Raw genomic sequence first — 25,527 nt, 5'->3', positions numbered from 1 at the left:
ATTCAGGGAAAAGTCAAGGACAATACACCGGCCAGACACACACGAAAAATACGCTTGCACCTCTAGCCCCGGGATCTTCTTTACAAAGAGCACGCAACCAGTAGATGTCCCCACTGCATGACTGACGACAGCAAAAAATCTAGTCGTGAAACGTTGCACCATGCTGTCGGTTCCTTCGTTGCCGTCCACTTTCGTCTCTTGCACGGCCAATACATCTATCTCGCGCTCCGTAATAAGTCGATACACCTGACCTTGTTTTTTCCTAGTCGCCAGGCCTCGTACATTCAGCGTAGCGACTTTAAAGGCAGAGGCGGGAGCCATTTTAACTTAAGAGGAAGGACCCAACAGCATGGCGCTTACCTCCCACGTCTAGCGCGCGGCTAGACACCACTGTGGCCGCCGGTATCATCCGGCGGAAGAACATCGGCCTGCTCGTGGAGTACTTTGCCGCCGGCCCGCTTGTCATCCGAAAGGTTCGGGCGCGGCCGTAACTTCGGACGCCGGGATTGAGCCGTCTTTGCAGGGGGTTCCTCGACGCCGGGCGCTACCACCTTGTCCCCTTCGGGGCTGGTCTGGTCGTGGGGACGCTTCGCCGTTGTAGTGACGGGGGGCGTGACGCTAGTTACACGGGCGCCGCTCTTCTCGTGGATGTCCTCGCTCGGCTCTTTTGCCTCGACGTCCTCAGGCTCTGTTGGGCAGGCCCCGTTCCCTGACGTCTCGTTAGCAAAGCGGGGGCAGTCTACCGTCGGCGGTTGGCTCGCTGGTTCGTCGGCCGCCTTGGTGCTATTCCTGGAACTCACACACGTGGCAAGCGTTGAAGCCGGCTTGCCCGCCTCGTCCGTGCCAGTCGCTGCTTCCTCCGCCTCGGCGACGTCCATGAGTTCCGCGGTGTCGTTCGCCTTTCCGAGACCGGTAGCCGACGCGTAGGTACGGACGCAGTCCGCGTGTCCATAGCGCCTGCACTGGGAACACCTGGGAACCTTGCATTCTACTTCCGGCCACCGAGCGTGACGGACGCGGGATCATGAGCTCCGGCGGAGCGGCGATTGCGGCTCTTGCTGGCCGCGGAAACAGGCTTGTTGCCGACGCAGATAAGGGCTACGAGATTGTTCTGCCTACTCTGCCAACAGGACGTGTTGTGTTTAACACGGTGTTTCTGCATGGTGACGTGCGAGCGAGGCCCTACCGGGTGGAAGATTTTCGGGACGCCAACGCTGGTGCGCTCCCCGACGTCGTGGCGTTGGGGGCGTATCAGATAAATCATGTGTGGGCGGTGACGCTCAGCAGTGCTGAAGCCACGAAAAAGCTTGCTGCATTGAAGGAGCTACAAGTGAAAGGACGCCGGTGCATCATTTTCGACCCGGAGGATCAGCAGGTTAAGCTGCGCCTGCATTGGATGCTCCACGGTGTGGCTGACGAAGACATCAGGACTGCTTTCGCGGCGTTCGGAAACGTGACGGAGGTGACGCGGGAGCGTTGGCGCGTCCAAGGGATGAAGGAGAAAGGCTCAACCACCAGGACCGTGCTACTCAAGTTGAAGCCTGGAATGAAGGTGGATGATTTGCCACACCAGTTGCGAGTAGCCGGTGAGCTGGCCCTCGTGGTTGTGCCCGGGCGACCGATGCAGTGCTTGCGTTGTCACGGCACGGGCCACGTTCGCCAGCGGTACTTATGCACCGCGTGGGTTCTGCCGCCTTTAAAGAGGTAATTAGGCAAGGATAACGTTCGCAGCGCTCCAAGCGGAAATTACCGGTTTTTACCTCAATTTTGATACACAGGCGGCATATGCGTTTGACACTCTTCTAGTTCACTCTACCAGCGCTGACTCTACCCGCGCACCACACTGCACGACACGACCACCGACAGAGCCTCCAAAGAACGCAACGGCGGACACGCCGCTGCTAACACTAAAAGGCAAAAAAAAAAAAACATTCGATCACGCCGCTGCCGCCGCTGCTGAAGCGCCGCTGCCAGCAGTTGTGAGATGCGGACGATTTCTTTGGCTGTCAACTCTCGATGCCGAGCGCCGGCGAGGTAGTCCTGGACGTTTGCTGCGCCGCACAACACACTGGTAGTGATACGAAGCCTGCCGCCTGCTATTAAAGTGAGGTAGGGCTTGGCGTCGCGCAGTTCGTTATATACGTTTAATGCCGAACTGCGTTCGCTATAGCGAAGAAGTTAAATATACACGTTTGACCAAAATTTTTGCGAGAGTTTGATATATCCAATTATTCGTTATATATGTGTTCATTATATCGAAGTTTGACTGCTTCATGTATCATTCAAGCATCTCTAATATCTGCACTTTGTTTCCATTGTCACAAAAAAGCAAAGTCATCATGTCATGTCAAACAACAACTCTTCTAGCTACAAGTAACAGCAAAACAAAACCAGCAAGGTTGACATAAATGCAAGTTTAATACAGTTCACATATCATATCAATAACAAGGAAATGACCAGATCTTTCCTTTGGCTGTAAAGATGCCTCAATACAAATGGAGAACCTTGCCTCAAAAGACAGCACAGTGTTAAAGTGATGACAAGGCTGTAAAGGGAATCATTTGGAAAATAACGGCAGAAAACTGATTACTCTGTACCCAGCAAGCATGTTAAGCAATCATTACCATATTTTTTTTTTCTGGGAATCAATATTTCCACAGTAATTATCTGCCACCGAAAGGGAAGCATTATCTAGGGTAAGTAGGGGTTTCCATAGCATAGTTCTAGTTCTGTGAAGCAGACAGTAGGAGAAAAAGACTAAGGGAGATCTCTGGTCCTGTTGTGTTTGTTTCTCTTTTGTACCCGTATTTCACACCATTTTCTTTGTGCAAGGGAGATGCTTAAACGTAAAGATAGTAAAGCATAAAACGGTAAAGCATAGTGGTCTGGTTTCTCTACATCTCCTTTTCTATCCTTGTCTGCTATAAAGTGGACTAGCAACTCACCCCGAAATACCCTTTGGTGCTGTATGTACACAATTGTGTACATAGAAAGTAAACTCACAGCTTTTTCTGATAGTGGGCTACATCTAGTGGTGATTTCTTTGTATCAGATGAATTTTTTATCCTTTATCTCGCAAATAAGGTTGTTTTTTATGCTATACAGTCAACGTAGCCAATGACATTTTCCAAAACAGTAAGTGGTGTAGCTCATTGTACACCATATTTGTGCGCACATATTTAGCTACCAGTCGCAGCATTATTTTCATCGCATGTTCAAGTATTAAGTGCATATTCATAATAGAAATTATTTCTACAATCCTTTGGGTGTTTAGCTGCGGGTGTGATAAGTCCCAGCACTTGAAAAGGAATATTGGATTTGAGGAAAGGAAATGACTCAGTAATTGTCTCACTTATCTTGGCGGACACTACATAAGAGAAAGGATAAAGGAGGGAGTGGAAGAAGAAAAGAAGAGAGGTGCTGTTGTGGAGGGCTCCGACAACCTGGGCATCTTTAATCCACCAATATCACACAGCACACGGTGCCTTTTGTGTTTCGCCTCTACCGAAACATGGCCACTGCGGTCGGGTTCCAACCCTGGGATTTACTGTACCACCTGCGAGTACACTAACACGTGCTGCTGGTGTTTCTCATAATGAGACAAGCAATGCTTTTGCTTTAAAAAGATATATACATGTCACCACAACCAGCGGCTTTTGCAAGCAGTCTGCAGTGCATCAAGACAGTTCTTTTCATGTGATCCATGAGGCTACGCCGCCATTCACTTATAAACAGTCATCGTAGAGTTTGTCTTGATCTTGATGTCACGAGTTTGAATTCGGTGGGGGCCAAACTTTTATAATCAAATTTTCCTGGCAATAATTGCATTTTTTTGCCACTGAACAGACATCATCATAGCCAGAAAGAGCCACATAACTATTTTTATTGTGAACAATACAGTGTAAGTGTGAACTAACACTGCCCCAATAAAGTAAAAACATTGATGCCAGTTGAACCTCTACGACCTGCAAACATGTCGGACAAGATTAGAGCTGCTATAAAGGAATGCTGCACTGCTTTTCTCCACAAATTTTTCAGACAGCCCTATAGACGGATGCAACCAGAACTTGGGGAATAATTTTTAAGAGCCCAGTTCTGGTTGCCGCATGTTTATTTGTTAACAACCCTAACTTAAGTAAACAACCGTTGATGTGCAGAATGAAAAGTAAACAAATTTCTCCGAACAAACCAACTAAACCTCTGTACAATGTTGTGTCAATAGGCAGGGAATGCAACCACACAGAGTAGTATAGTTGCAGACATTGCGCTGAGCAATACAACTAGTGACACCAAAAATTATTTTCGGGCGGGAGGCTAGAACTGCCTGTCAACATAAAAGCTCAGTTTAGGGAGAGGAGCAGCTTAGCTACTCACAGAAATGGGAAACCAAAGAGTATGAATGCTTTTGAGTTTTAATGCACAGTATAGTAATAAAAGGAATTAGTACTGCAAAGAGCCAAAATGTTGAGACCACTTTTTGACACCAGCTGTAACAAAATATTCATACAAGGGAACCAAGAACACACAAGAAGAAATAAAATAGAATCTGAAAATACACTGAAAGACTTCTTGCCTCAGTGGACTAAATGTTTCTAAAAGCACATCAGCTGAACAGCTTATAATGAATCAGAGAAATTAGAACAACACTGACATCAGTGGTGACAAACCCAATAGCCTTCTTGTCATTAACACCCATTGAAAATGTCACAAGGCTAGCTTCAGTAACACATACACCTTACAAACAAGTTAACTCAAAGCACAAATCCAGCACAACTGCTATTCTGACCAAAAAGGCTGAAAAAAGGCTGCAATATTCTGCCAAATCTGCCATTTGCATGCAGCACCGAAACAGTGTTCTGAGAAGTGGTACTGGTGCAGTTAAACTCTTTTAACGTTTTTGGTTAAAAAAGTAGTTTTAAAGAATAAAAACAAAAGCATGCCACACAATCTTTTGTTCTCTCCTCTCATACATTCTGCTAGTACTACAAGAACACAACACTGAAAAAACATCACAGCAGCATATTATCTTTTGGTGTTATGCAAATAGAGCTGCTGCATTAGGAATCCGTAAATTGATAAAACATTTAAATAACACAAGTGTGCTTAGGGAAATAAATTTCAATGAATAATCAGGCCACATTTTCTTCTGATCTTCATCGGAAAGCTGAGAACACGAGGCGAAAATATTGGACACATTATCACTGAAAACATTCCTTCAATAGGAAGTGATGTCATCCCTACATGTCAATCTTTTCCTGTCCACGTAAGTCTGGAAGCATAGCAGGCTCGTGGTTCAGAAAGAAGATACAGAATTGCCCAGTGCCAGTGCAGTGTCAACACTAAAGATTACTTGCAAATCAAACTAACTACGGACATAGGGTTTCATTCGGTTTATGGAGTTTAACACACCGATGCGACTCAGGCTACGAGTGGCGCCGTAGTGCAGACCTCTGGTAATTTTGTCCACCTGTGGTGGTCGACATCGCACAGTACACATGCCTTCAACATTTCGCCTCCATTGAAATGCTGCTGTCGCAGCCAGGATCGAAGTCGTGCCTATCGGGACCGCAGTCGAGCGCCATTTTAGGATAGAACACTTGTAACAGGCCACCTAGCTAGCATGCCGTTATCTGGTTGCCAGCAAGATTGCTACCAAAACTCTCTCCAAAGGGCATCACGGAACACTATTATTCCTTTAGTGTCGTGTCTCTTTGTGGTTTTAAATTCCACTTAACTGAGAACGCCTTTGAGCACAAGTCACACTGGAATGGTTTTTCACCCTTGTGGGACCGCACGTGTGCCACAAGAGTTCCCTTTCGTGCAAATGCCATGGGGCACAGCTGGCACTGGAACGGCTTCTCACAAGTGTGGATGCGGACATGATCTACCAGATGGCTCTTTTGTACAAATGCATTGCCACAGTGGCCACAATGGTACGGACGATCACCCGTATGGGTGCGCAGGTGATTGTCCAAATTGCTCTTAACTGCAAATTTGCTGTCACAATGGTCACAATGATATGAACGATCACCGGTATGGGTGCGCAGGTGTCTGACCAGGCTGTTCTTATAAGCGGATGTGCTATCACAGTGACTGCAATGATACGGGCGGTCGCCTGCGTGGGTGCGAATGTGCTCCACCAGGTGTGATCTCTTCTTGAAAATCTTGCCGCAGGGTGGGCATTGGTGAATATGCTTGCCTGTGGACTTGTCCCGGTGAGTACTCATGCTTGTACTAATGGATGGCTCACTGTGTTTGACAGGGCGCTTTTCATCAGGTGGACTATGTCCAGGAAACACGCCAGCCTTGCAGTCTGTGGTGGCCATTCCTGCATTAAAAACCTGACCACTTTTATTAAAACGTGGGGCCCAATACGCCACAGCTCACATACTGCTAGGGCTATCAGATTGTGACTGTAGACAAGAGTGCTATACAATAGCTGCGTTACTTGAGTAGAGTTAAATTTCATATGTAGAGCTTAATCCCTTCAGTCAAGAACAACAGTCCACTAGAATTTTTAGTTTTTATATTTCTATAACAAACATGTCCAACAGCTCAGAAAAAATTCCCACCGTTCCAGTTACCCAATTATTAGGGGTGTGTGAATGCTTAAATTATCAAATGTGAATATTAAGAAAAATATACCTTCCAATATCGAATCGAATGTACGTTTTGTATAAAAACAATTTAAAAATATAAACGTGCAAACATAACTCCATGTTCTTTATCAAAATAGTATCTGGTCTTTGCAACCAAAATATACAAAACTATACTGACTACGATACTAAAAAAAACATGATGTCCATAGAAATGTAGATTTCTTGATTGGACAGCATTAACAGCATGCAATAGGTGATGTAGACACGCAGAATAAGTAACAATACGAAACCATGAATTCATAAGATGCAACATTTAAAGCTAACAGGAAGAATAGTAAAACCTCATTAATTCGGACTTCAAGGGGCTGGAAGATATTCTCTAATTATTCAAAGGTTAAGCTATAAATAGCCCCCTGCCTCATTTCTTCTCAAAGCTGGTTCATAGTTCATACCACAGTCATGGATTGCATAACAAACACATACATCATGAGCAATGGACATAAACACGGTTTCCATTTTCGGTCAGAAAATTATAAAGAATTACATGTAAATATAATATTATTATACTTCATTCAGCAAAAAGTCACCTTCTGTTACCGCAAACCTAAAAATGAAACAGACGTCATGGTGCGAGCTAAACCCATGTAGCAACAGACACTGTTCAGCCAGCCTGTGTGAGCTGTGTTATACACATGAAAATTAATGCCAAGCTTCAATGCCCGGCCACGACAAACCACACTACACTGTGTACTTTGAATTAGCAACTGCAGTGAAATGCACATTAAATGTGGCTTTCATTTCAGAGCAGTTGACATATAACGGATTAAAATGCCACCCTGAATGTCTGGCTGAACAGTAATAAAAGCTGTTGCTGTAGCTTTGGTAGACATGCTTCATCATAAGGTCCCAAATGTGACTAAAGCAAAAACAAAAAACAACAGAGAAAATAACCAAATAATAAGAAATGCACTCGCATGGCACTGTAACAACAAAGACAAGTAAGGCTAGACATTTCTTAAAGTCCATTTAGCACCAGAAGGGAGATTAAGGATGGCCACCAATAGCACATTCATCCAATGGCTACTTATTGCACAGAATGTATTTTTGTTTACAACACCTTGCTCCATGAAAATTTTGAAATAGTGGGGGAAACAAAATATTCTGCTTGCACTGTGCTCTACCAAATGATAACAAGATGTCCTGTATACTCATACCCTTCTTTATGCTTATACCATGTTGCCCCATGATATCTTCAATAATAACCCTCATCGATGCTTAAAGTATCTGTGCTTTTCATGGATGGGGCATTATGCGTCCATGGACACCAGGCACTAAGGTCTAAAAACAAGTTAATTCACAGGCTATGAACATCAGGCCGAAGCATCTGTGAAGGCGAGGATTTATATTCAAGGCTTCTTCCTGTGGTAGCATGTATTCCTTTGGCTTGTCCATATTAGTCTGCAAAATTAACAGAGAAAAGCAGTGTTAAGTGAAAAAAAAACTGCACTGCCATAGACAGCGATGCTTAAATTCTTTCTTTCTAAATGACTGCACGTTGCACAACACACAAAAAGTACTCGGCACCATCCATCAGTTACAGAGAAAAAAAGATATGAAAGAATGTGGACAAGAAAGAAATACCAGCAGACATCGTGCTTATGATACAACTGCTTAGCTTATACTATGGCTGGAAATCAATGCCAGCATTAACAGCATTAACCCAGGTTTTTAATAATTTCGTGATTTCTAGCTCTGATCCTTTTTATATGTAAAGGAGGAGAGATCAAGCTAACAGAAACAGTACTTAAAAGTATGCCACAGGTGATGAGAAACAAAATGAAATCAATGAATTCATATGAAGCAACAATAAGGGTAACATTATGGGTAACAATACCTAATTTTGAATTTCCAGGGACTGGTAGAAACTACCGATTTATCCAACGGTTGAGTTATAAAACGCCCCCTCCCACATCACTGATAAAAAAAATTGCGGTAAATCCTTGTGGGGAGGCTCACAGTGCAAACAGTGATAAGCCCGTGACAAATGTGCAGTTTCGGCGCACTGGAAGAACCACACAGACACAATGTTTCCCTAAATTCCTCACAAATCAGTTTTCCTTTTCCATATTAATAATATGTTAAGTTGCAGAAGTATTTCTCACATGTTGTGAGGCATATTTTGGGAATATATTCTGGATGCAACAACTGCTAGTACCTGATTCGTCCAATCTGTTGGTCCAGTTGAATCCAGTGAGGTTCAATTGGTCGGGTGGCTAAAAACACAGCTAGAATCAATTCGAAGATCCAAATGAAACCAGTTTGAATGTCCAATTGGATCGAAAGAAAATTCCCAACCTTTTTTTTCTGACTGTGGTTAGTGTAGCAGGGGGTGGTAGAAAGTTAGATGGCCTGATGAGATTCAGAAGTTTGCGGGCATTCAGTTGGCACAGCTGGCAAAGGACAGGGATAACTGGAGAGGCATGGGAGTGGCCTTTGGCCTGCAATGGTCGTAGTCAGGCTGCTGCTGCTGATGATGAAAAGATGTGTTCTCATTCTGTGATAGTTTGAAGCAGGTGGTCACGATCATGTTAACAGCTTGTGTGATGTGACCAACCCACCTGCAGAAATTTGCTAAACATCCAAGAAAATCGGTGCCTGGGTGATAACAGTCGACCCGATAAATGACAGAAACAAATGCCATTGTACAGTTTACCTGATACCTTAAACTTAATGTTTGGATAATTTGCCCAGATATTTTGGTTCTGCCATGAATGGATTAATGAAAGTCAGCAAAATATTGGATTGCTGCTAACTAAATATTTCAAAACTTTCGAAAATAAAAAACTCAGATACTAAATTCTTGAACTGAGTACGAGCCGAATAACAAACATGTTCAATTCGATATAGGAATTTCGAATATTTACACTGCCACCCTTATTTTCAATATCGACATCCTCTCATAAGTCTGTATCTGACACAACTTCAGAGCCTCAAACCGTTCCGACTCATTCCTGTCACTAGAGTACCATTTTAGAACTAAGGTATCAAAACAAGCAAATGAAAGCACACATGAAGTAGTCTTGCCAGAACTATTATAATATTATTATAGAAGATGGTTTATGGTATAGGGGAGTTTAACATCCAAAAGCAACTCAGGCTATCAGGGACACTCTAGTGAAGGGCTTCGGAAATATCGACCAGCTGATGTTCTTTAACGTGCACTGACATCACACACTACACCTATTAATAAACAAGAGGCACACATCAAAAACTTTTTCGTTAATTTTACAAGACTGGCTTGAGACGGTTCTCAAAGCCTGCTGCAAAGGGTTCCATATATATAGGTAGCAGCCATTTTCAGCAAAAAAATTCACGGCAGTAGTAAAAACAGACAGAAATTTAATGTGCGCACATGAATGAACTATGACTGGAGGGATTAAAAAGTGCACAGTTGTGAAGTGAAATTTCCTTCTTTGAATTCTGCATACAGTTCGCATTTCAGCTGGCAAAAAGCGCATGTTACCGGCAGACCGTAAGAGTGCAAAACCCTCCTATCTTAAAGCTGGTTCATACCTCGTCCCATACCAAGCTAACATACACTTAGTAATAGACATAAACATAGTTTCCATGTTCAGACACAAAATTTAAAAAAAAACACTTAAAGATAAGGAAGATTTTTAAAAATTACAGTTAAAGATGAGAAAGCTACAGTTCATTCTGCAAACAGACACGTGCTGTTAACACAAACCGAAAAGTGGAATCGACGTCAAGGTTTGAGTTAAACTCATGTAGCAACAGATACTGTTTAGCCAGCTAGTGTCAGCAGTGTCATACACATAAAAAATATCATCAGACTTCTATGTGCACTTCAAATAAACCAACCAATTATGGCTTTTGCTCAAGAGCAGGTAAAACAGAACAGGTTAAAGTTCAACACCGAAAATCTGCTTGAACAGTAATAAAAGCTGTTGCTGCAGCTTTGGTAGAGATACTTCATCATACGGTCTCAGACATGACTAAAGCAAAAACAAGAAGCAGCAGAGAAAATAAACAAAATAATCAGAAATGCGCATGGTACTATAACAACAAAGTCAATTAAGGCAAGACATTTCCAAAAACTAAAAGCCCTTTAGCACCAGAAACGAGATCAAGGATGGTTCACCACACATACATCCATTCAATGGCTACTCATTGCACAGAATGTATTACTTTTACTGCTGATAGCATATATTCCTTGGCTCGTTGATATTACCCTGCAAAATTAACAGAGAAAAGCAGCGGAAGTAAAATAAAAACTGTAATGCCCAAAGCAGCTATGTTAATATGCTTCCTTTAAATATGACTGCACTTTGGACAACACATAAAAAGAACTCAAGACCATTCATTACTTAAAGAAGCAAAAGATATGAAAGAATCTGGACAAGAAAGATATGCAAACAGGCACTGTGCTTAACATACAACTACCTAGCCTATAGTATGGTTTGGTTTATAGGGGTTTAACGTCCCAAAGCAACTCAGGCTATGAGAGACGCCGTAGTGAAGGGCTCCGGAAATTTCGACCATCTGGGGTTCTTTAACGTGCACTGACATCGCACAGTACACGGGCCTCTAGAATTTCGCCTCCATCGAAATTTGAGCGCCGCCGCCGGGATCGAACCCGCGTCTTTCGGTCCGGCAGCCGAACGCCATAACCACTTAGCTGCCGCAGCGGCCCATAGTATGATTGGAAATCAGTGCCTAGAGCCGCCCTAGGCCGCACCTCACTTTTGAAGGTCAGTGGCTGCAAATTGGGATCTTGGAGCTGGGAAATAGTGAGGCTTCATTTCTGCCATAACATGGTACCTATTAGTTTTGAATTATATGTCACGTGGGGTTCTTTGATGTGCATTGACACCACACAGCACATAACTTCTTTGCATTCAACTTCTGTCGAAATGCAGCCGTAGTAGCCAGGATTTCATTCCACAACATTGCACTCGGCAGCCAAACGCCACAGCCACTTAGCCATCGTGACAGTTTGCATGAATATGTATGTTTTATCACATACCCCACCATCTCTAATAAGGTACATACGAGCAGGAAGAAAGGACACTATGAACAAACATGTACGGCATGTACAGAGCGAAACAAGTCAAATGTGTTTCTTCGTTGCATCCAGTCCTCTTCACGCAAGTACGTACCTTATTAGAAATGAACCCGCTCACCTAAACAGAAGTATTAAAGGGGCTGTGAAGGGTGCTCTAATAATGTTGTGGCATGCATGGGATATTGAAGCACGTCACTGCACGAATAGTGTTTAGCAAGGCATATTTAAATGCACTTTGTACAGGCTGAGTAATCTGTAGTTAAAATTCGAATTTCAGCACCTTGGCGCCTTTCCCTCTCCTCTCGTCACTTTTTGCACGCTGGAAGGCAGGCGCTCCTTCGCCGACCCCCCTCTGGGAGCAGAGCTTCCCGACCCGCCGGAGCCAAGCGGCTTATTGGCCGCGGCCACGGTAGCTGCCTAATGTCTGCAAGAATCTAACCAATGGCCACCTCTCATCTTGTATACGCAGATGCGGGGGACGCAGGAGGGTGCGAGGATGAAAACGTCAACGGGAAGGGCTCGCCAACTTTTAAGTGTGATTGTGGGTCGTCTGCTGCATGTAGAAGAGTATTATTTGGCTCTTGTTTTCATGGCAACACAGTGGAGTGATTAAGCGAGTTAATGTGCTCTCCTCGGAAGACGTTTCGGAGCTTCTTTAATACCACACCAATACCCGAAAAAAATGACCAGATCTTCTATTTAGCTTAAAAAAAAAATAGTGTGAATAGCATATCTCGCCTCAAAAGATAACACAGTGTTAAGGTGATGACTAGAAGGATGTGAAGTGAATCATTTGAAAAATTGTAGGAAACTGGTCACAATGTACTCAGCATGTCAGGCAAGCATTGCCAGATTTTTTTGTTCCAGGGGATAAATTTTTCCACAGAAATTATCTGTAACTGCAAGGGAAGCAATGCACAAAGTATTGAGGAATATTCGAAATATAGTTCAAATTTTGTCAAGCAGAAATGGGAGATGCTTAAACATAGAAAAATGGTGAAGCATAAAGTGCCACAATAATGAACTGGTATCTCTCCGTTTACTATTTTTTATCCCTGTCTGCTACAATGTGGAATAGCAACTCGCTCTAAAATACACTTTAACCTTCCGACTTGTTAAGGGCACGATTGCGTATAAAGCGAACTCATAGCTTTTGCAGAGAGTGGGCAGCATCTAACAGTGACTTCTTTGTTTCAGGTGAATTTCGAATCCTTCAAGTTACAAATAAGCTAGATTGGTTATGCCACATAGTGAATGCAGTAAATATTATTTCACAAAACAGTGAGTGTGGTAGGAAGCCATTTGCCATTTTTCTGCGTACATATTTTGCGGGCAGTTGTAAAACGATTTGTTTACTCTCAATGTCAAGCGTAATGTGCACTTTTGAAAAAGAAATTACTTCCTTGACAATTCGGATGTTTACTTTACAAATCGCAGCTTATCTACGTTGCTCTTTTCAATTACGACACTTTGTATACAATTTCTCACATTTCCGCAATAAACACCCAGAAAAACTAACAAATTGTCTTTCTTAAGGCATGAACATATTATTTAGGCTGAAAAATATATAATTCTGATGAAAACAAGAAATAGCACACCAAAGGGACACATGAGACAATTTGAAGCCGACCCAAATAGATACATCACCACACTCTACCGACATGAAAAATAGGTGTCACTACTAGCAGCCGTTTTTGCAAGCAAACATGCAGTGCATCAAGAAAATTTTTTTCATGTGGATCGCTGAGGATACACTGCCATTCACTTATGAAAAGAAACGGCGGATCTGTTTTGATCCTGATATCTTGAGTTTGGATCAGGTGGAGGGAACATTTTTCATCCAATTTTCTTGGCAATAAATGCATTTTTTTCCTGGTGGAGAAACATCAGTACAGCAAGGAAGAGCCACATAACCATTTTTATTGCAATCAATACAGCGCAACTGTGAGCTAAACTTGCCCGATAAAAGAAAGACAATTATGCGAGATGAACCTTTATGACCAGCATACATGTCAAACAAGATTAGAGCTCCACTCTAGAAATGCCGCACTGTGTTTTTCCACAAGTGTTTCAGACAACAGTAATGCAACCACTTTGGGGAATAGTTTTTAAGTAGGCAGTTTATAATTGCTGCCCATCCAATAGTTACCAATCCTAACTCATGTAAATGACTCCTGATGCAAAGAATGAAAGCATCTTTCTCCAATCCAACCAACAAAACAATTGTTCACTGTTGTGTCAGTAGTGAGGGAATGCAACCACACAGAGTAGTAATCTTGCAGGCACAGAGCTGAATAATGCAGCTAGTGATGCCACAAATCATGGGGAGGGCTAAAACCTACACAGATGGGAAACCAAAGAGTACCAATGGTTTTCAGTTTTAAAGTACAGAGCATAAATAAAGGAAAAAAGCACTGCAAATAGCCAAAATGTTGAGACCATTTTTTGACACCAGGTGCAACAAAATATTCATACGAAGGAACAAAGAACACACAAGAAGAAATAAAACGCAATCTGAAGACACACCGATAGACTTCTCGCTGCCACGAAGTGATTGTTTCTACAAGCACATCGGCTGAACAGCCTATGATGAATCAAAGAAATTACAGCAACACTGGCATCAGTGGTGACAAACCCAATAGCCTTCTTGTCATAAACACCTTGAGAAAATGCAACAAGGCTAGCTTCCGTAATATGTATGCCTTACGAAGAAGCTAACTCAAAGCAAAATTCCAGCACTACTGCTACTCCGACGAAAAGGCTGAAAATAGGCCACGATATTCCACAAAATATGCCATTTGCACGCCGCACAGAAAGAGCAATCTGACAAGTGATACCAGTGCAGTGAACCTCTTTCAATGTTTTTGGTTAAAAAAAGTAGTTCTTAAAACCTAAAAACAAAAGCTAGCCATGCAATCTTTTGTTCTCTTCTCTCATACATTCTGCTAGAACTAGAATGCCGCACTGAAAAAAATCACACAGCAGCATCTTTTCTTTTGACGTTATGCAAATAGAGCTGCTGCAATAGGAATCTGTAAAGTGATAAAACATTTAATGAACACAAGTGTGCTTAGGGCAATAAATCTCAATAAACAATAAGGCCAGATTTTCTTCTTCTGATCTTCATCAGAAAGCTGAGAACACGAGGTATAAATCCTGGACACATTATCACTGAAAACCTTTCTTTAATGGTAAGTGATGTCATCCCTATGTGTCACAATTACCTCTACTCCACATAAGTCTGGACGCATAGTAGGCTAGTGGTTCCAAAAGAAGATACGAAATAGCCCATTGCCAGTGTAGTGTCAGCATTAAAAATTAATGCTTGAAATTTAACTAACTACGGACATAGGGTATCATTTGGTTTATGGAGTTTAACATCCCAAAGCGACTCACGCTATGAGCGACGCTGTAGTTAAGGGCTCTGGTAATTTCGACCACCTGGGGTCCTTTAAACATGCACCGACATTGCACAGTACACATGCTTTCAACATTTCGCCTCCACTGAAATGCGGCTGTCGCAGCCGGGATCAAACCCGCATGTTTCGGGACAGTAATCGAGTACCATGTTAGGACAGAACACTTTTCATAGGTCACTTAGCTAGCATGCTGTTATCTGGTTGCCAACAGGATAGCTACCAAAACGTGTTCCAAAGGGCAACATGGAACAATGCTATTCCTTTAGTGTCTTGTCTCTTTGTGGTGTTTTAACTTCCACTTAACTGAGAACGCCTTTGAGCACGAGTCACACTGGAATGGCTTTTCACCCTTGTGGGACCGCACGTGTGCCACAAGGGTTCCCTTTCGTGCAAATGCCATGGGGCACAGCTGGCACTGGAACGGCTTCTCACCAGTGTGGATGCGGACATGATCTACGAGGTGGCTCTTTTGTACATATGCACTGTCACAGTGGTCACAACGGTACGGACGATCACCCGTATGGGTGCGCAGGTGATTGTCCAAACTGCTCTTTACTGAAAATTTTCTGTCACAGTGGTCACAACGGTACGGCCGATCACTCGTATGCGTGCGCAGGTGTCTGACCAGGCTGTTCTTATAAGCGAATGTGCTATCACAGTCACTGCAATGATACGGGCGGTCGCCTGTGTGGGTGCGAATGTGCTCCACTAGGTATGATCTCTTCTTGAAAATGTTGCCGCAGTGGGTGCACTGGTAAATCTGCTTGCCTGTGGGCTTGTCCCGGTGAGTATTCAAGCTTGTACTAGTGGATGGCACACTGTGGTTGAAAAGGCGCTTTTCATCAGGTGGACTTTGTCCAGGAAACAGGCCAAAGTTGTGGTCTGCCATGACTGATCCTGCATTTCAAAACCAGAGCACTTTCATTAAAACCTAGGGCCCAAGATGCCAGAGCTTGTATATAACTAAGGAACAAACGCCAAATTTAGTATTAACCAAATAAAATCATATTTATTTTTCAGAAAACATCTGGATGCCGAGTTTAGGCCCTTCGGTCGAGAAGAACTGACCAGTGGAAGTAAATCTTTAAACTTTTTGGATTTATGCTAGAAACATGGCAACATGGCAAAGAAATAATTCCCACCAACCCAAATGCGCCATTATTAGGAGTCTGCAAATATTGAATATGAATAAAAAGTTTTTATGAAATATTAATAAACAAACATTAGCCAGAGTTCTTTTTCAAAAAAGTGTAAGGCCTTTGCAAACAAAATATAGAACACTATACTGACTCAGCATGATACAAAATAAAATGGTGTGCACAGAAATGTAGTGTTTGATTAGACAGCATTAAACAAGTTTTTTAATAATTTCTGTGTGATTTACAGCTCTGAACTTCTTATATGTAAAAGAGGAGATGAAAGTTATGGACACAGTGAAAAAAAATAAATTGAATTTTTTAAAATGAAAATCGCCGCTTTTTGACTCACATCTCCCCTTAGCAATCTGCAACAGGTGATTTGATCACGAAAAATATCAACAGAAAGACACATCAAAAATACCAACACACATCTATCTCCAACTACAATAAAACAGATTATAACGTGTACTTTGAATTAGCAACCAATTACGGCTTTCAATCAAGATCAGGTAAAACAGAACAGGTTAAAATTCAACACCAAAAATCTGGCTGAGCACTAATAAAAGCTGTTACTGCAGCTTTGGTACAGATTCTATGCTCATAAAGCCTCAAACATGATTGAAGCAAAAAAATAAAACAAGAAACAACAGATTAAATAAACAAAATAATGAGAAATGCACTCGCATGACATTGTAACAAGAAAGACAAGAAAGTCAAGACATTTCCAAAAACTGAAGGCCTTTTAGCACCAGAAGCGAGATCTCAAGGATGGTTGACCAAAGGTACATGCATTCAATGGGTACTCATTGCACAGAATGTATTACTTTTGCTGCACCTTATTCTTTCTGCAAATATCTTGAAAGATTATGGGAAAAAAAATGTTCTGCATGCACTGTGCTCCATCAAATGATAACAAGGTGACCTGCATACGTACACCCTTCTTTATGCTTAGACCATGGTGCCCATGGTATCAAACAATAACCATCATTGATGCCCCAGTATCTGTGCTCTCGATAGATGGGGCATTACACACCCCATTTTGTCCATATACACCATGCACAGAGGTGCATGCAACAAGCTATTTTACAGACTATGAACATCAGGCCATTGAGTCTATGAGGAAAGGTATTGAAGATTTCTTCCTGTGGTAGCATATATCGCTTGGCTTATTGATATTAGACTGCAAAATTAAGCAGAGAAAAGCAGTGTAAGTAAAATACAAACTGCAGTACTGCAAGAAGCAATGCAAAAATGCTTGCTTTAGAAATGACTGCACAACAAACAACACGCAAAAACTACTCTGGATTCACCATTATTTCTCGATGGAAAAAGATAGGAAAGATAACGGACAATAAAAAAAGTACTACAGTCGTCCTGCTTATGATATGCCTACGTAGCTTTGACCATGACAATTGCTGTATGCTTAAGTGCAATGCCACATATTGCATCTTCTACAATGCTCGTAATTTAGGCCTTAGTGATTGGGGACGTTGGATATGAAGACCGATTTGGTTTTCCTGCAGAGTTTCACCCCTTTGGATCACTGAATATGCTCTTCTACAGAATGTGAGCAATAAGCTATATGCATTTGCGTATAGGTTGACTGCAGTTGATTTGAAACATTCTTCCAGCATCTTGTCTTCTCAGCATTGGTTATAATGCCTGCAAAATAAAGAAGAGCAAATTAGCTCATGCAGAAGCAATGCTTCAAAGCCATAGCAGCATTCTTTGTATGCATTCTTTGTGTATTCCAATACTCAAGTTCATAGTGAACTTGGAAGAAGAAGGGATCTTTCTTTACTCAAGGTTCAAAAAAGACAAGGCCTGAAGTATTGTGCTTTGCATGCCAACACAAGACAATGATTACCCAGGATGTATTTGAATGGCCAAGAACACTGAAACACTTAGAAATGTTAATGTTCACAAAAGTTGTTCGGAAAGGTGCTTTGCCGACAGCAGGTGCTTCTTGGCTTGTCTGCGCTGTCTTCTAAGAAAGGCAGAGCAAAGCAGCATAAGCCTCACACATTGCCGCAAGCAGAGGTGCATCCAGCATAAACAATCAATTTTTTAGTCATGTCCAAGAGATTCGGTACAAGCATATTCATTTGGTACAGAGGAACTCTTCACTTTCAAAACCGCTCAGTGACAGACTGAAACCTGTGCCCGGTCTTAATGTTTTTCAGTGTCAACACCTGATTGGCGCTGTATTCTTCCAAGTAGAGACTGCTGACAATAAAGCATTACCAAAACAACACTTATGGCACTCATTGTATCAGACAGTTCTTCCTCGAAGTCAGACCACTCTATCGAATTCTGCCCTGCAGTCCCTATGCTTCCTGATCTAGAGTTTCAGCGCACGCACAGTAACCTAACTCAAGAAGGTATTTACAGGAAAGACGAAGTGTGGGTGGGATGCATGCATTTAGAAAAAAAAAGTCTCTAGCTTTCCCATCTGCAGGGGAGAAGATAACAGTGATATTATAACCAGAGCCCAATTGCAGCCACTAAAATCACTGGATGTCTGAGGTTCATACATCCAACACGAGTGCTTATAGACTGCAGTGTTCGAATAGTGCCACTTCATGGTGCATAACTTGCTTGGTTTACCTAGAAAGAAGTCAAGTGCAATGCCAACTGCAACAATGACAGTGAAGAGACTCATACTCTCATTCTGCTCATAAATAAGGAGCACTGGCAGCTACAAAGAAGGCTCTTAATTGAATCCCCTGCACGGTGGTTGTTCTGCCTTTCCAGTCATAAGTGGTTCACCTTTCTTTCTCCGTACATTAATCAGTGGTGAGGCCAATACAGTACTTTAGTTGAATGCAGAAAAACTGCTAAGGCACCAGCATGAAAACAACATTACAGTAGCCCACGCAGTCTTACTCAAAACATGAAACAGCTCCACTGTCTTTAAGGAAAGAGTGCATACACCAGTGGAAAGGTACACATGTAGACAGGACACACTCACTGTCAGGCCAATGAGGCCACTTTGTTGCCTCCTCAACACTTTTCTTGCAAGAAACGCCTTTGAGAGGCACCCATAGATTTAAAGCAAGGGGTTTCTTTGCTAGAGCGTTGGTACTCATTTCATGCCAGCAGCTAAGCTGGAAAAGAAGTCAGAACTAATTAGAGAAGTGGATGCACATTGTGACCAAATTAAAAGGTACAAAACACCGGTAGCAGACTAACAGAGCACCAGTGTGTGTGAGGTAAGGCCAGAAAAAAAGAGGAAATTTTTATGCAAGCCATCTGACACCTATACACTACCGTAGCGCATATGTTCATTCCTGAATTCACTCTGCAATGTCAACAGGACTGGTATTAAATCAATTCATGTAAGCAATGCATCTGCTTCTGTGCATCACAGTGCGTCCCCCAAAACAATAACTTAAGCCAAAATTTTGGACTGCCTAGAGCAACAAGTTCTACAAGCAAAGCAAGCAAGCAGGTCCGCAGGAGCACCAGAGAAAGCTTGAAAAGGGCACTTTCTTTAGGTGTCATCACATTAATACAAAAAACACAGCCTGGCTTGAACTAGAATGACACATCGTGAGTGACAATTACATCACCTTTCAGTGTTTGACAAAACCAGTAAAAAAAAAGGGTAACACTTTATTTGCATGGCAACTTAAATGTGTAATACAAAACACAAGGAAAAGAATTCCAACTACAGAGCACAGAACGACAGGCACTCTTGATAAGACCGACAACTAAATTTTAGGCATCAAATTTTTTTTCACCACAACAAAAAGCTTACTGTCTAAGCTGTTCGACTACGCAATGGTTTTGCAACAAATGCGATAAAAACTTTTTACCAAGAATTTTTCAAACAGTCGATGAGCGTGTTTCATGTGCCTCTATGCTAAAAACCATGATCAGCAAGCGTGAGAATTGCGCACCTGAAAAAAAATTATGAACTAAAGCTGACATAGTTACAGCCAAAAAAACATTAATTAGGCACTTTTAGTATAGCATAGCGACCATTTCAGTCTCCACACCCAGAGCTGTTATGGTACAGTGATGTGTACCTCTTTGTTGGAAATTTCAGTGGAACATGGTTACCATGTCAACCAAGAAATATAGAGCACTGTGGCACCATCTAGGAATAAAAGTTGAAAAGACAACATTAGTGATGCAAAAATTGAAAACTGAAAAATGGTTTCTGAGGAAACGAAATGCACAGTTATTGTCTCACTTATGTCATGGGCACCCAGACCACATCACAAGGGAAGGGCAGAATGTGGGAGTGAAAGAAGAAAGAGCTGCCATAGTCCTCTCCAGAATAATTTTGACCACTCGGCGATCTTTAATGTGCACTGACATTGCACAGTACACGGGCACTTCTGCCTATCACTTCCATGGAAAGGTGGCTGCTGCAGCAAGGTTCGATCCCGGGAACGGCGGCTTAACCAGTTTTTTCGCATCTTCAATACGCCAACACGTTATTGAGGAGAGTTTGCTCACAACTGAAATGCCAAGCCTTCTTGAGTCAAGTGGTCTATTGTACAATGGTTCTGCTTCACAGAACTTCCTGACAACTATGCACGACTCTCATACAGACACTCTATGGGCAAAATTTTCTATGAGAATGACATCTTCACTGATTCGGCAGCAGCCGTCATTAGGTCTCAAGCTCAAAGTGAAGGATTGAAACCTGATTCCTTTGTACTGTGGCAGTCTAAAGCTTGAAGGGAGAGTTCCCACATCATCATTTTCGAGCAAGAATTCCCTTGACCGCCTTTCAAAGTAACTTTGCTGTGCTTTTGAGGCACGTTTTTCCTCTAAGCGATTATATATCTGATTCAATGCACGACCAGGTTTACGAAGAAGTTTTTTGATTGCCTGTATGTTCTTCTCAAAAGAAAATGCAGGAAAAGAGTCAAGTGTTCCATACAAACGAACGTCTGCTGCTAGATGCAACAAACAGTTTTTGATTGCCTGTATGTTCTTCTCAAAAGAAAATGCAGGAAAAGAGTCAAGCGTTCCATACAAACGAACGTCTGCTGCTAGATGCAACAAACAGTGAACGTTGTACAATACCTCCTCCTGTTCATTAAGTCTACCAAAGCATTTCACAAAATGCTGAAGAAGTGTTTCTGCAGAGTCTGCATACTGTTGGCTGAGTGATGGAGTGCTGAGAATTGTTGCAGCTGCATGCAAAGTCAGAAAATTCAAAAGCATGGGACTTGGCAGTGACTCCCTTAGCACTAGTGGGCCAGTGTAATGCAGAAAAAGCCTACACTCTGTAGCCTTCCAGCGGTCTTTCTCATCCAGAGTCCTAGGTTTCCTAGCGAACTCATGTGGAACACAACCCTCAAGGGCGAAACCTTTGGCTATTTCTTTACGATCTGTGAGACCAAGGTGGACTGTCAGTGGCCTCGCAAACCACAAGTTTATCAACTTACGAACTACAGCAAGGTACAGCAAATTCATGGGATCAAGTGTCACGTTGCTCACACAGTCAATAGGAAGTTCCGTCAACAATGACACACCGTGGTGGTGCTCAAAATCTTCCTGTTTCCGGAATGATTTATCCGTTCTTAGCGTCGATTCTGAGGTAGGAAAAAACATCTTCTCATTGAAACTGCCTTCTGCAGTACATTTAGGGCACACTGCGTAGCCAGCATGTAATTTTGTCAAGAATATAAATGCGCACGCCAGTGCGTCGCAGATAAAGCTTCTCATTTCTACCTTAACCAGTTTGCCAGAGATCATTAGACCTACCCGAACTAAATTTTTTAGCTCGAGAACAAAAGGGTGAAGGAATTCATGGGCAGAGTTTGGCTTTGCAGGGCCCAGAAAAGCACCAACGATCACTGGCTCTGGGAATTTATGGGTAGCATTAAGTTGAATGTGGCATTGAATTGGCCAGAGCTGCAGACGGGAGCTCTTTGACAAAGGCATGCCATCTATGTTGAAAGAAAGGCCAACAACCTGTGTCGGGTGCTTTGCGGGACACAGAACATATCCTCCAAGCCTTTCTTAAGCCCGAAATTGCAGTAGTGTCCAGGAGGCAATTCAGTAACACCAGCTATAATTGCAGTTCGACGAGGAGTTTTAAGCAACGTTCGTGCGTCTGTTGGCAAATCAGAAAAGCAGCTTTGACCTTTCAAAAGACGCAGCAAGTCCGTTAGAGAGCGATGGGATATGTTGTGTTCAAGTGGCGCCCAACCAACCAGCCGAGAACGAAACTCGTCAACCGTTCCAACGCTTTCAATTGTCGGGACGTCGTGTCCCAATTCTTGGGAACCAGCGACCAGTGCACACTGAGAACTGCCACTCGCCACACTGCTCATTATGTCGGCATCGCTAGAGTCACTTAATTGAGCCTGCAGTGTGCTCCGAAGGCAAGTCGAGGGGAGCGTACGTACGAAGAATCAGCAGCTTGCTCAAAAACGCTGGCGCAAGGGTCGTCTGTCGAACCGCTGGCACCGCTTGCATTGTCGCAAGGGAGTGCAAATTAAGTAGTCGGCATCACTCGCTTCGCGCCGAGTTTTGACATCCGGTTCACCTGAATGACTCGGAATTGAGCTCGTAAAGCGAGCCCGCAAAGAGCTCGGCACTTCCGATGCTTGGAAAAGCGCCTGAACTTCTAACCGGGCTTTGATCCGAACAGACCGCGCTTTGCTTAGTTTTGGCATCGCAACAAAACCGTGCTACTCAGCAGACACACCAATTATCCTTCGTGGGCATCTACAGTCAACCTACACCGCTACCTAAAGACAAGGATAGTCTTAAATAGTTCAGCACAAATCGTCCGATGCTGCAACAAAGAAGCAAGGTCTAAGCCTTTTCAATCAAACGTTAGTCAACTGACAGCAAACGGCGGCACGGCATGCCGAACACATGGAAAGAAACCGCTATGCAAACGGGGCCATCACACATACTTTTGATGGATGTCGAGCCATATGTGGAGTGCAGAAACGGTAGAACACGCAAAAATATTGTGTGGTAGGCCGCCAGAACCCAACAAACCAACAACTTCAGCGCTATTGCTGGCAAAGCTAAAGCAGCTAAAGCTGAGCTACCGCGCCGAGTCGAAGACCGCGCTACCACGCAACATGCGGAGCAGCGAGTACTACTGGTACTACTATGTGCCGATAGGTGCCGTTAGGTGAGGCTGGCATGAGTTTTTCCTGCTGTGGCTTTTTGGGCTCATACATAACCTTTCAGGCCAGAAAATATGTTTCTGTTGTCTTTCTCATGCAAAATTTATGCAAAGAAAGAGTGCTTGAAGTTTTTTTTTTTCGTGTCTGTGTGGACACGTGACAAACTCGCGCGCCCACGGGTGCCGAATGGCCTGCGCATGTCGCGGCCAGGCCCGTCGTCTGCTACGGTATGCACTTCGCTCAACACGCCTTTCGATAACTGCCTTCACTGTAAAGCTGTTTCTCTAGATTGCCTATTTCGAACAACTCAGTTTGCAAGCAAATGCACCGCACGTATGCTTAAGAATTTTGGAATACGCAGGAATTAAGCTTCCGATTCGCAAGAAATGCACAGGTAACAGTATGCTTTACAACTTAATAGCAAAGCGGCGGAAGACCCGTTAATAACTCAGTAGCACTACTAGCCGCATTCCTGCATATTCAGCCTCATGACCGAGTGTATGTTTTGCCGAAACCAATAATTAAGGAGGAAGTTTAGGAAAGGAAAAGTGTGCGCGAGCGCCGCTCTAGAACACGTGCGGCGTAGCACGTGACTTTTTTTGCATGCCTCTCGCGCTTTCCTCTAGGTCACAAGGTCACAACACCGCCACTACCTCGTGGTTACATCACAAACGATGGGAATGTTTCGCATTATCAATGTGCCGCATTATCGCCAAAAAGCTCTTTAATTGCCCATGGAAAACCTTAATAAATTAATTCCATATGACATGCGTCTTAGGATTCAGGCTTTTCTTATGTTCGAATGCGGCACTAAAGCTGCCAGAGATATATGGGATATATTAATTGATAGTTTTTGCGTCCAATATCTGTGTTTGTTGGACAAACATTAGAACATAACTTGCGCATCGAATGAGTGAATGAAAAACTTTATTGGTTCCTTTAGGAAGTAGCGGTAGAGGACGAAGTCTTCATCTTGAAGCTTGGGTCCTCCTTGGCCGTGGGTGGGCCCCTAGTCCAGGGCTCCACTGAGTCAGGCCACCTCGCTTGCGTGTGCTATGAGGGCCCTTTGGACCCCTAGCTCGCAGCTGGTGAGCCGGCTCTCCCATTGCTCCGCACTTGGTGTTTTGTGTTTGTGGAATGCTTGATTTCTTCCGCACTCCCATGTGACATGATATAGTGTTGGTTTTGCTCCGCAACACGGACAGGTGGCGCTATACTGTGTGGGGAACATCTTGTTTAATATGTATATGATTGGGAAGGAGCCTGTTTGCAGTCTTCGCCATCCTGTGGCTTCCTCCTTGGATAATGCTTTATGTGGTGGGGGGTATTGGAATCTTAGCCCCTTATATAGGTTTAATAATTCCGAATAGCTGTCCCCGCAATTAATCTGGGGCCCCTCCGGGGGTAATGACGTTCCTGTTCGGCTGGGCATTCCTCGAGCTAGGTTGTCTGCCCCTTCGTTGCCCCTGATCCCTGCGTGACTCGGTATCCAGATTATGTTGTGTATTGGTCGTCCCTCAGGGAGCAGAGCTCTACTGAGGATCTTGAGTGCCGTGCTGCTAATTCTGCCTCTAGTATAGTTCCGGCACGCCTCTTGTGAATCCGTTAAGATGTTAAGGGATCTCCCTGTCCTATATCCTTCATTCGCGGCCAGGGCGACAGCAATCTCCTCTGCCTCCGTTATGTTAGATACTTCGGCTGTGAGGCTTGTGATGTGTTCTCCGTGGTAATTTACAACTACTGCTACCGCGCTATTTTTGTGTGCTTGGGGGTATAGGGAGGCATCAATGTAGACTGTGTTGTCCCGATGCCCCATGTTCCTCTCATAAAATTCTGCCCTAACCTGTCTCCTGTTAGCGTGGAGGTTTGGATCCATGTTTCGGGGGATAGGTTGTATGCATAGCTTCTTTCTTAGCGGGTCCGGTATTGCGGCCCTGTTATTTTGTGGATTTTCTATTTCCCGACCTAGCTTTGTCAGGAGCGCCCTTCCAGTCGTCGTGTTGCTAAGTCTTCGTATTTGTGCCTTGAGCTGGCATTCTCTTAATTCTTGGAAGGTGTTACTGATTCCGAGTTGCATGAGCTTGTCGTTGGATGTATTTCTTGGGGGATGAAGAGCTGTTTTGTATGCCTTTCGGAATATTGTCTCCGCTTGCTCCTTCTCTGCTTTGATAG

At 43.3% G+C, this 25,527-nt stretch overlaps 1 protein-coding gene across 1 annotated transcript; it reads right to left on the bottom strand.

Moving 5' to 3' along the window:
- Positions 1-380: 380 nt before the first annotated feature.
- LOC144112604 (uncharacterized) lies at positions 381-23,226 on the bottom strand. The gene is made up of 4 exons (XM_077645401.1): positions 23,134-23,226; positions 15,537-16,001; positions 2,946-2,964; positions 381-789 (listed from the first exon to the last, which is right to left on the bottom strand). Exons 2-4 carry the CDS (start codon positions 15,991-15,993, stop codon positions 381-383), a joined length of 885 nt encoding a protein of 294 aa, XP_077501527.1. The 5' UTR covers positions 15,994-16,001; positions 23,134-23,226.
- Between the last annotated feature and the right edge of the window lie 2,301 nt (positions 23,227-25,527).

The sequence above is a fragment of the Amblyomma americanum genome, unplaced genomic scaffold (genome assembly GCF_052857255.1).
Source record: "Amblyomma americanum isolate KBUSLIRL-KWMA unplaced genomic scaffold, ASM5285725v1 scaffold_428, whole genome shotgun sequence".
NCBI lineage: Eukaryota > Metazoa > Arthropoda > Arachnida > Ixodida > Ixodidae > Amblyomma > Amblyomma americanum.
The sequence above is the reverse complement of the archived record's forward strand: the minus strand, read 5'-3'. Positions and strand labels throughout refer to the sequence as shown.

Coding starts and splice junctions, on each gene's coding strand:
- LOC144112604 (XM_077645401.1), bottom strand. CDS start 15,993: ATGGCAGACCACAACTTTGGCCTGTTTCCTGGACAAAGTCCACCTGAT.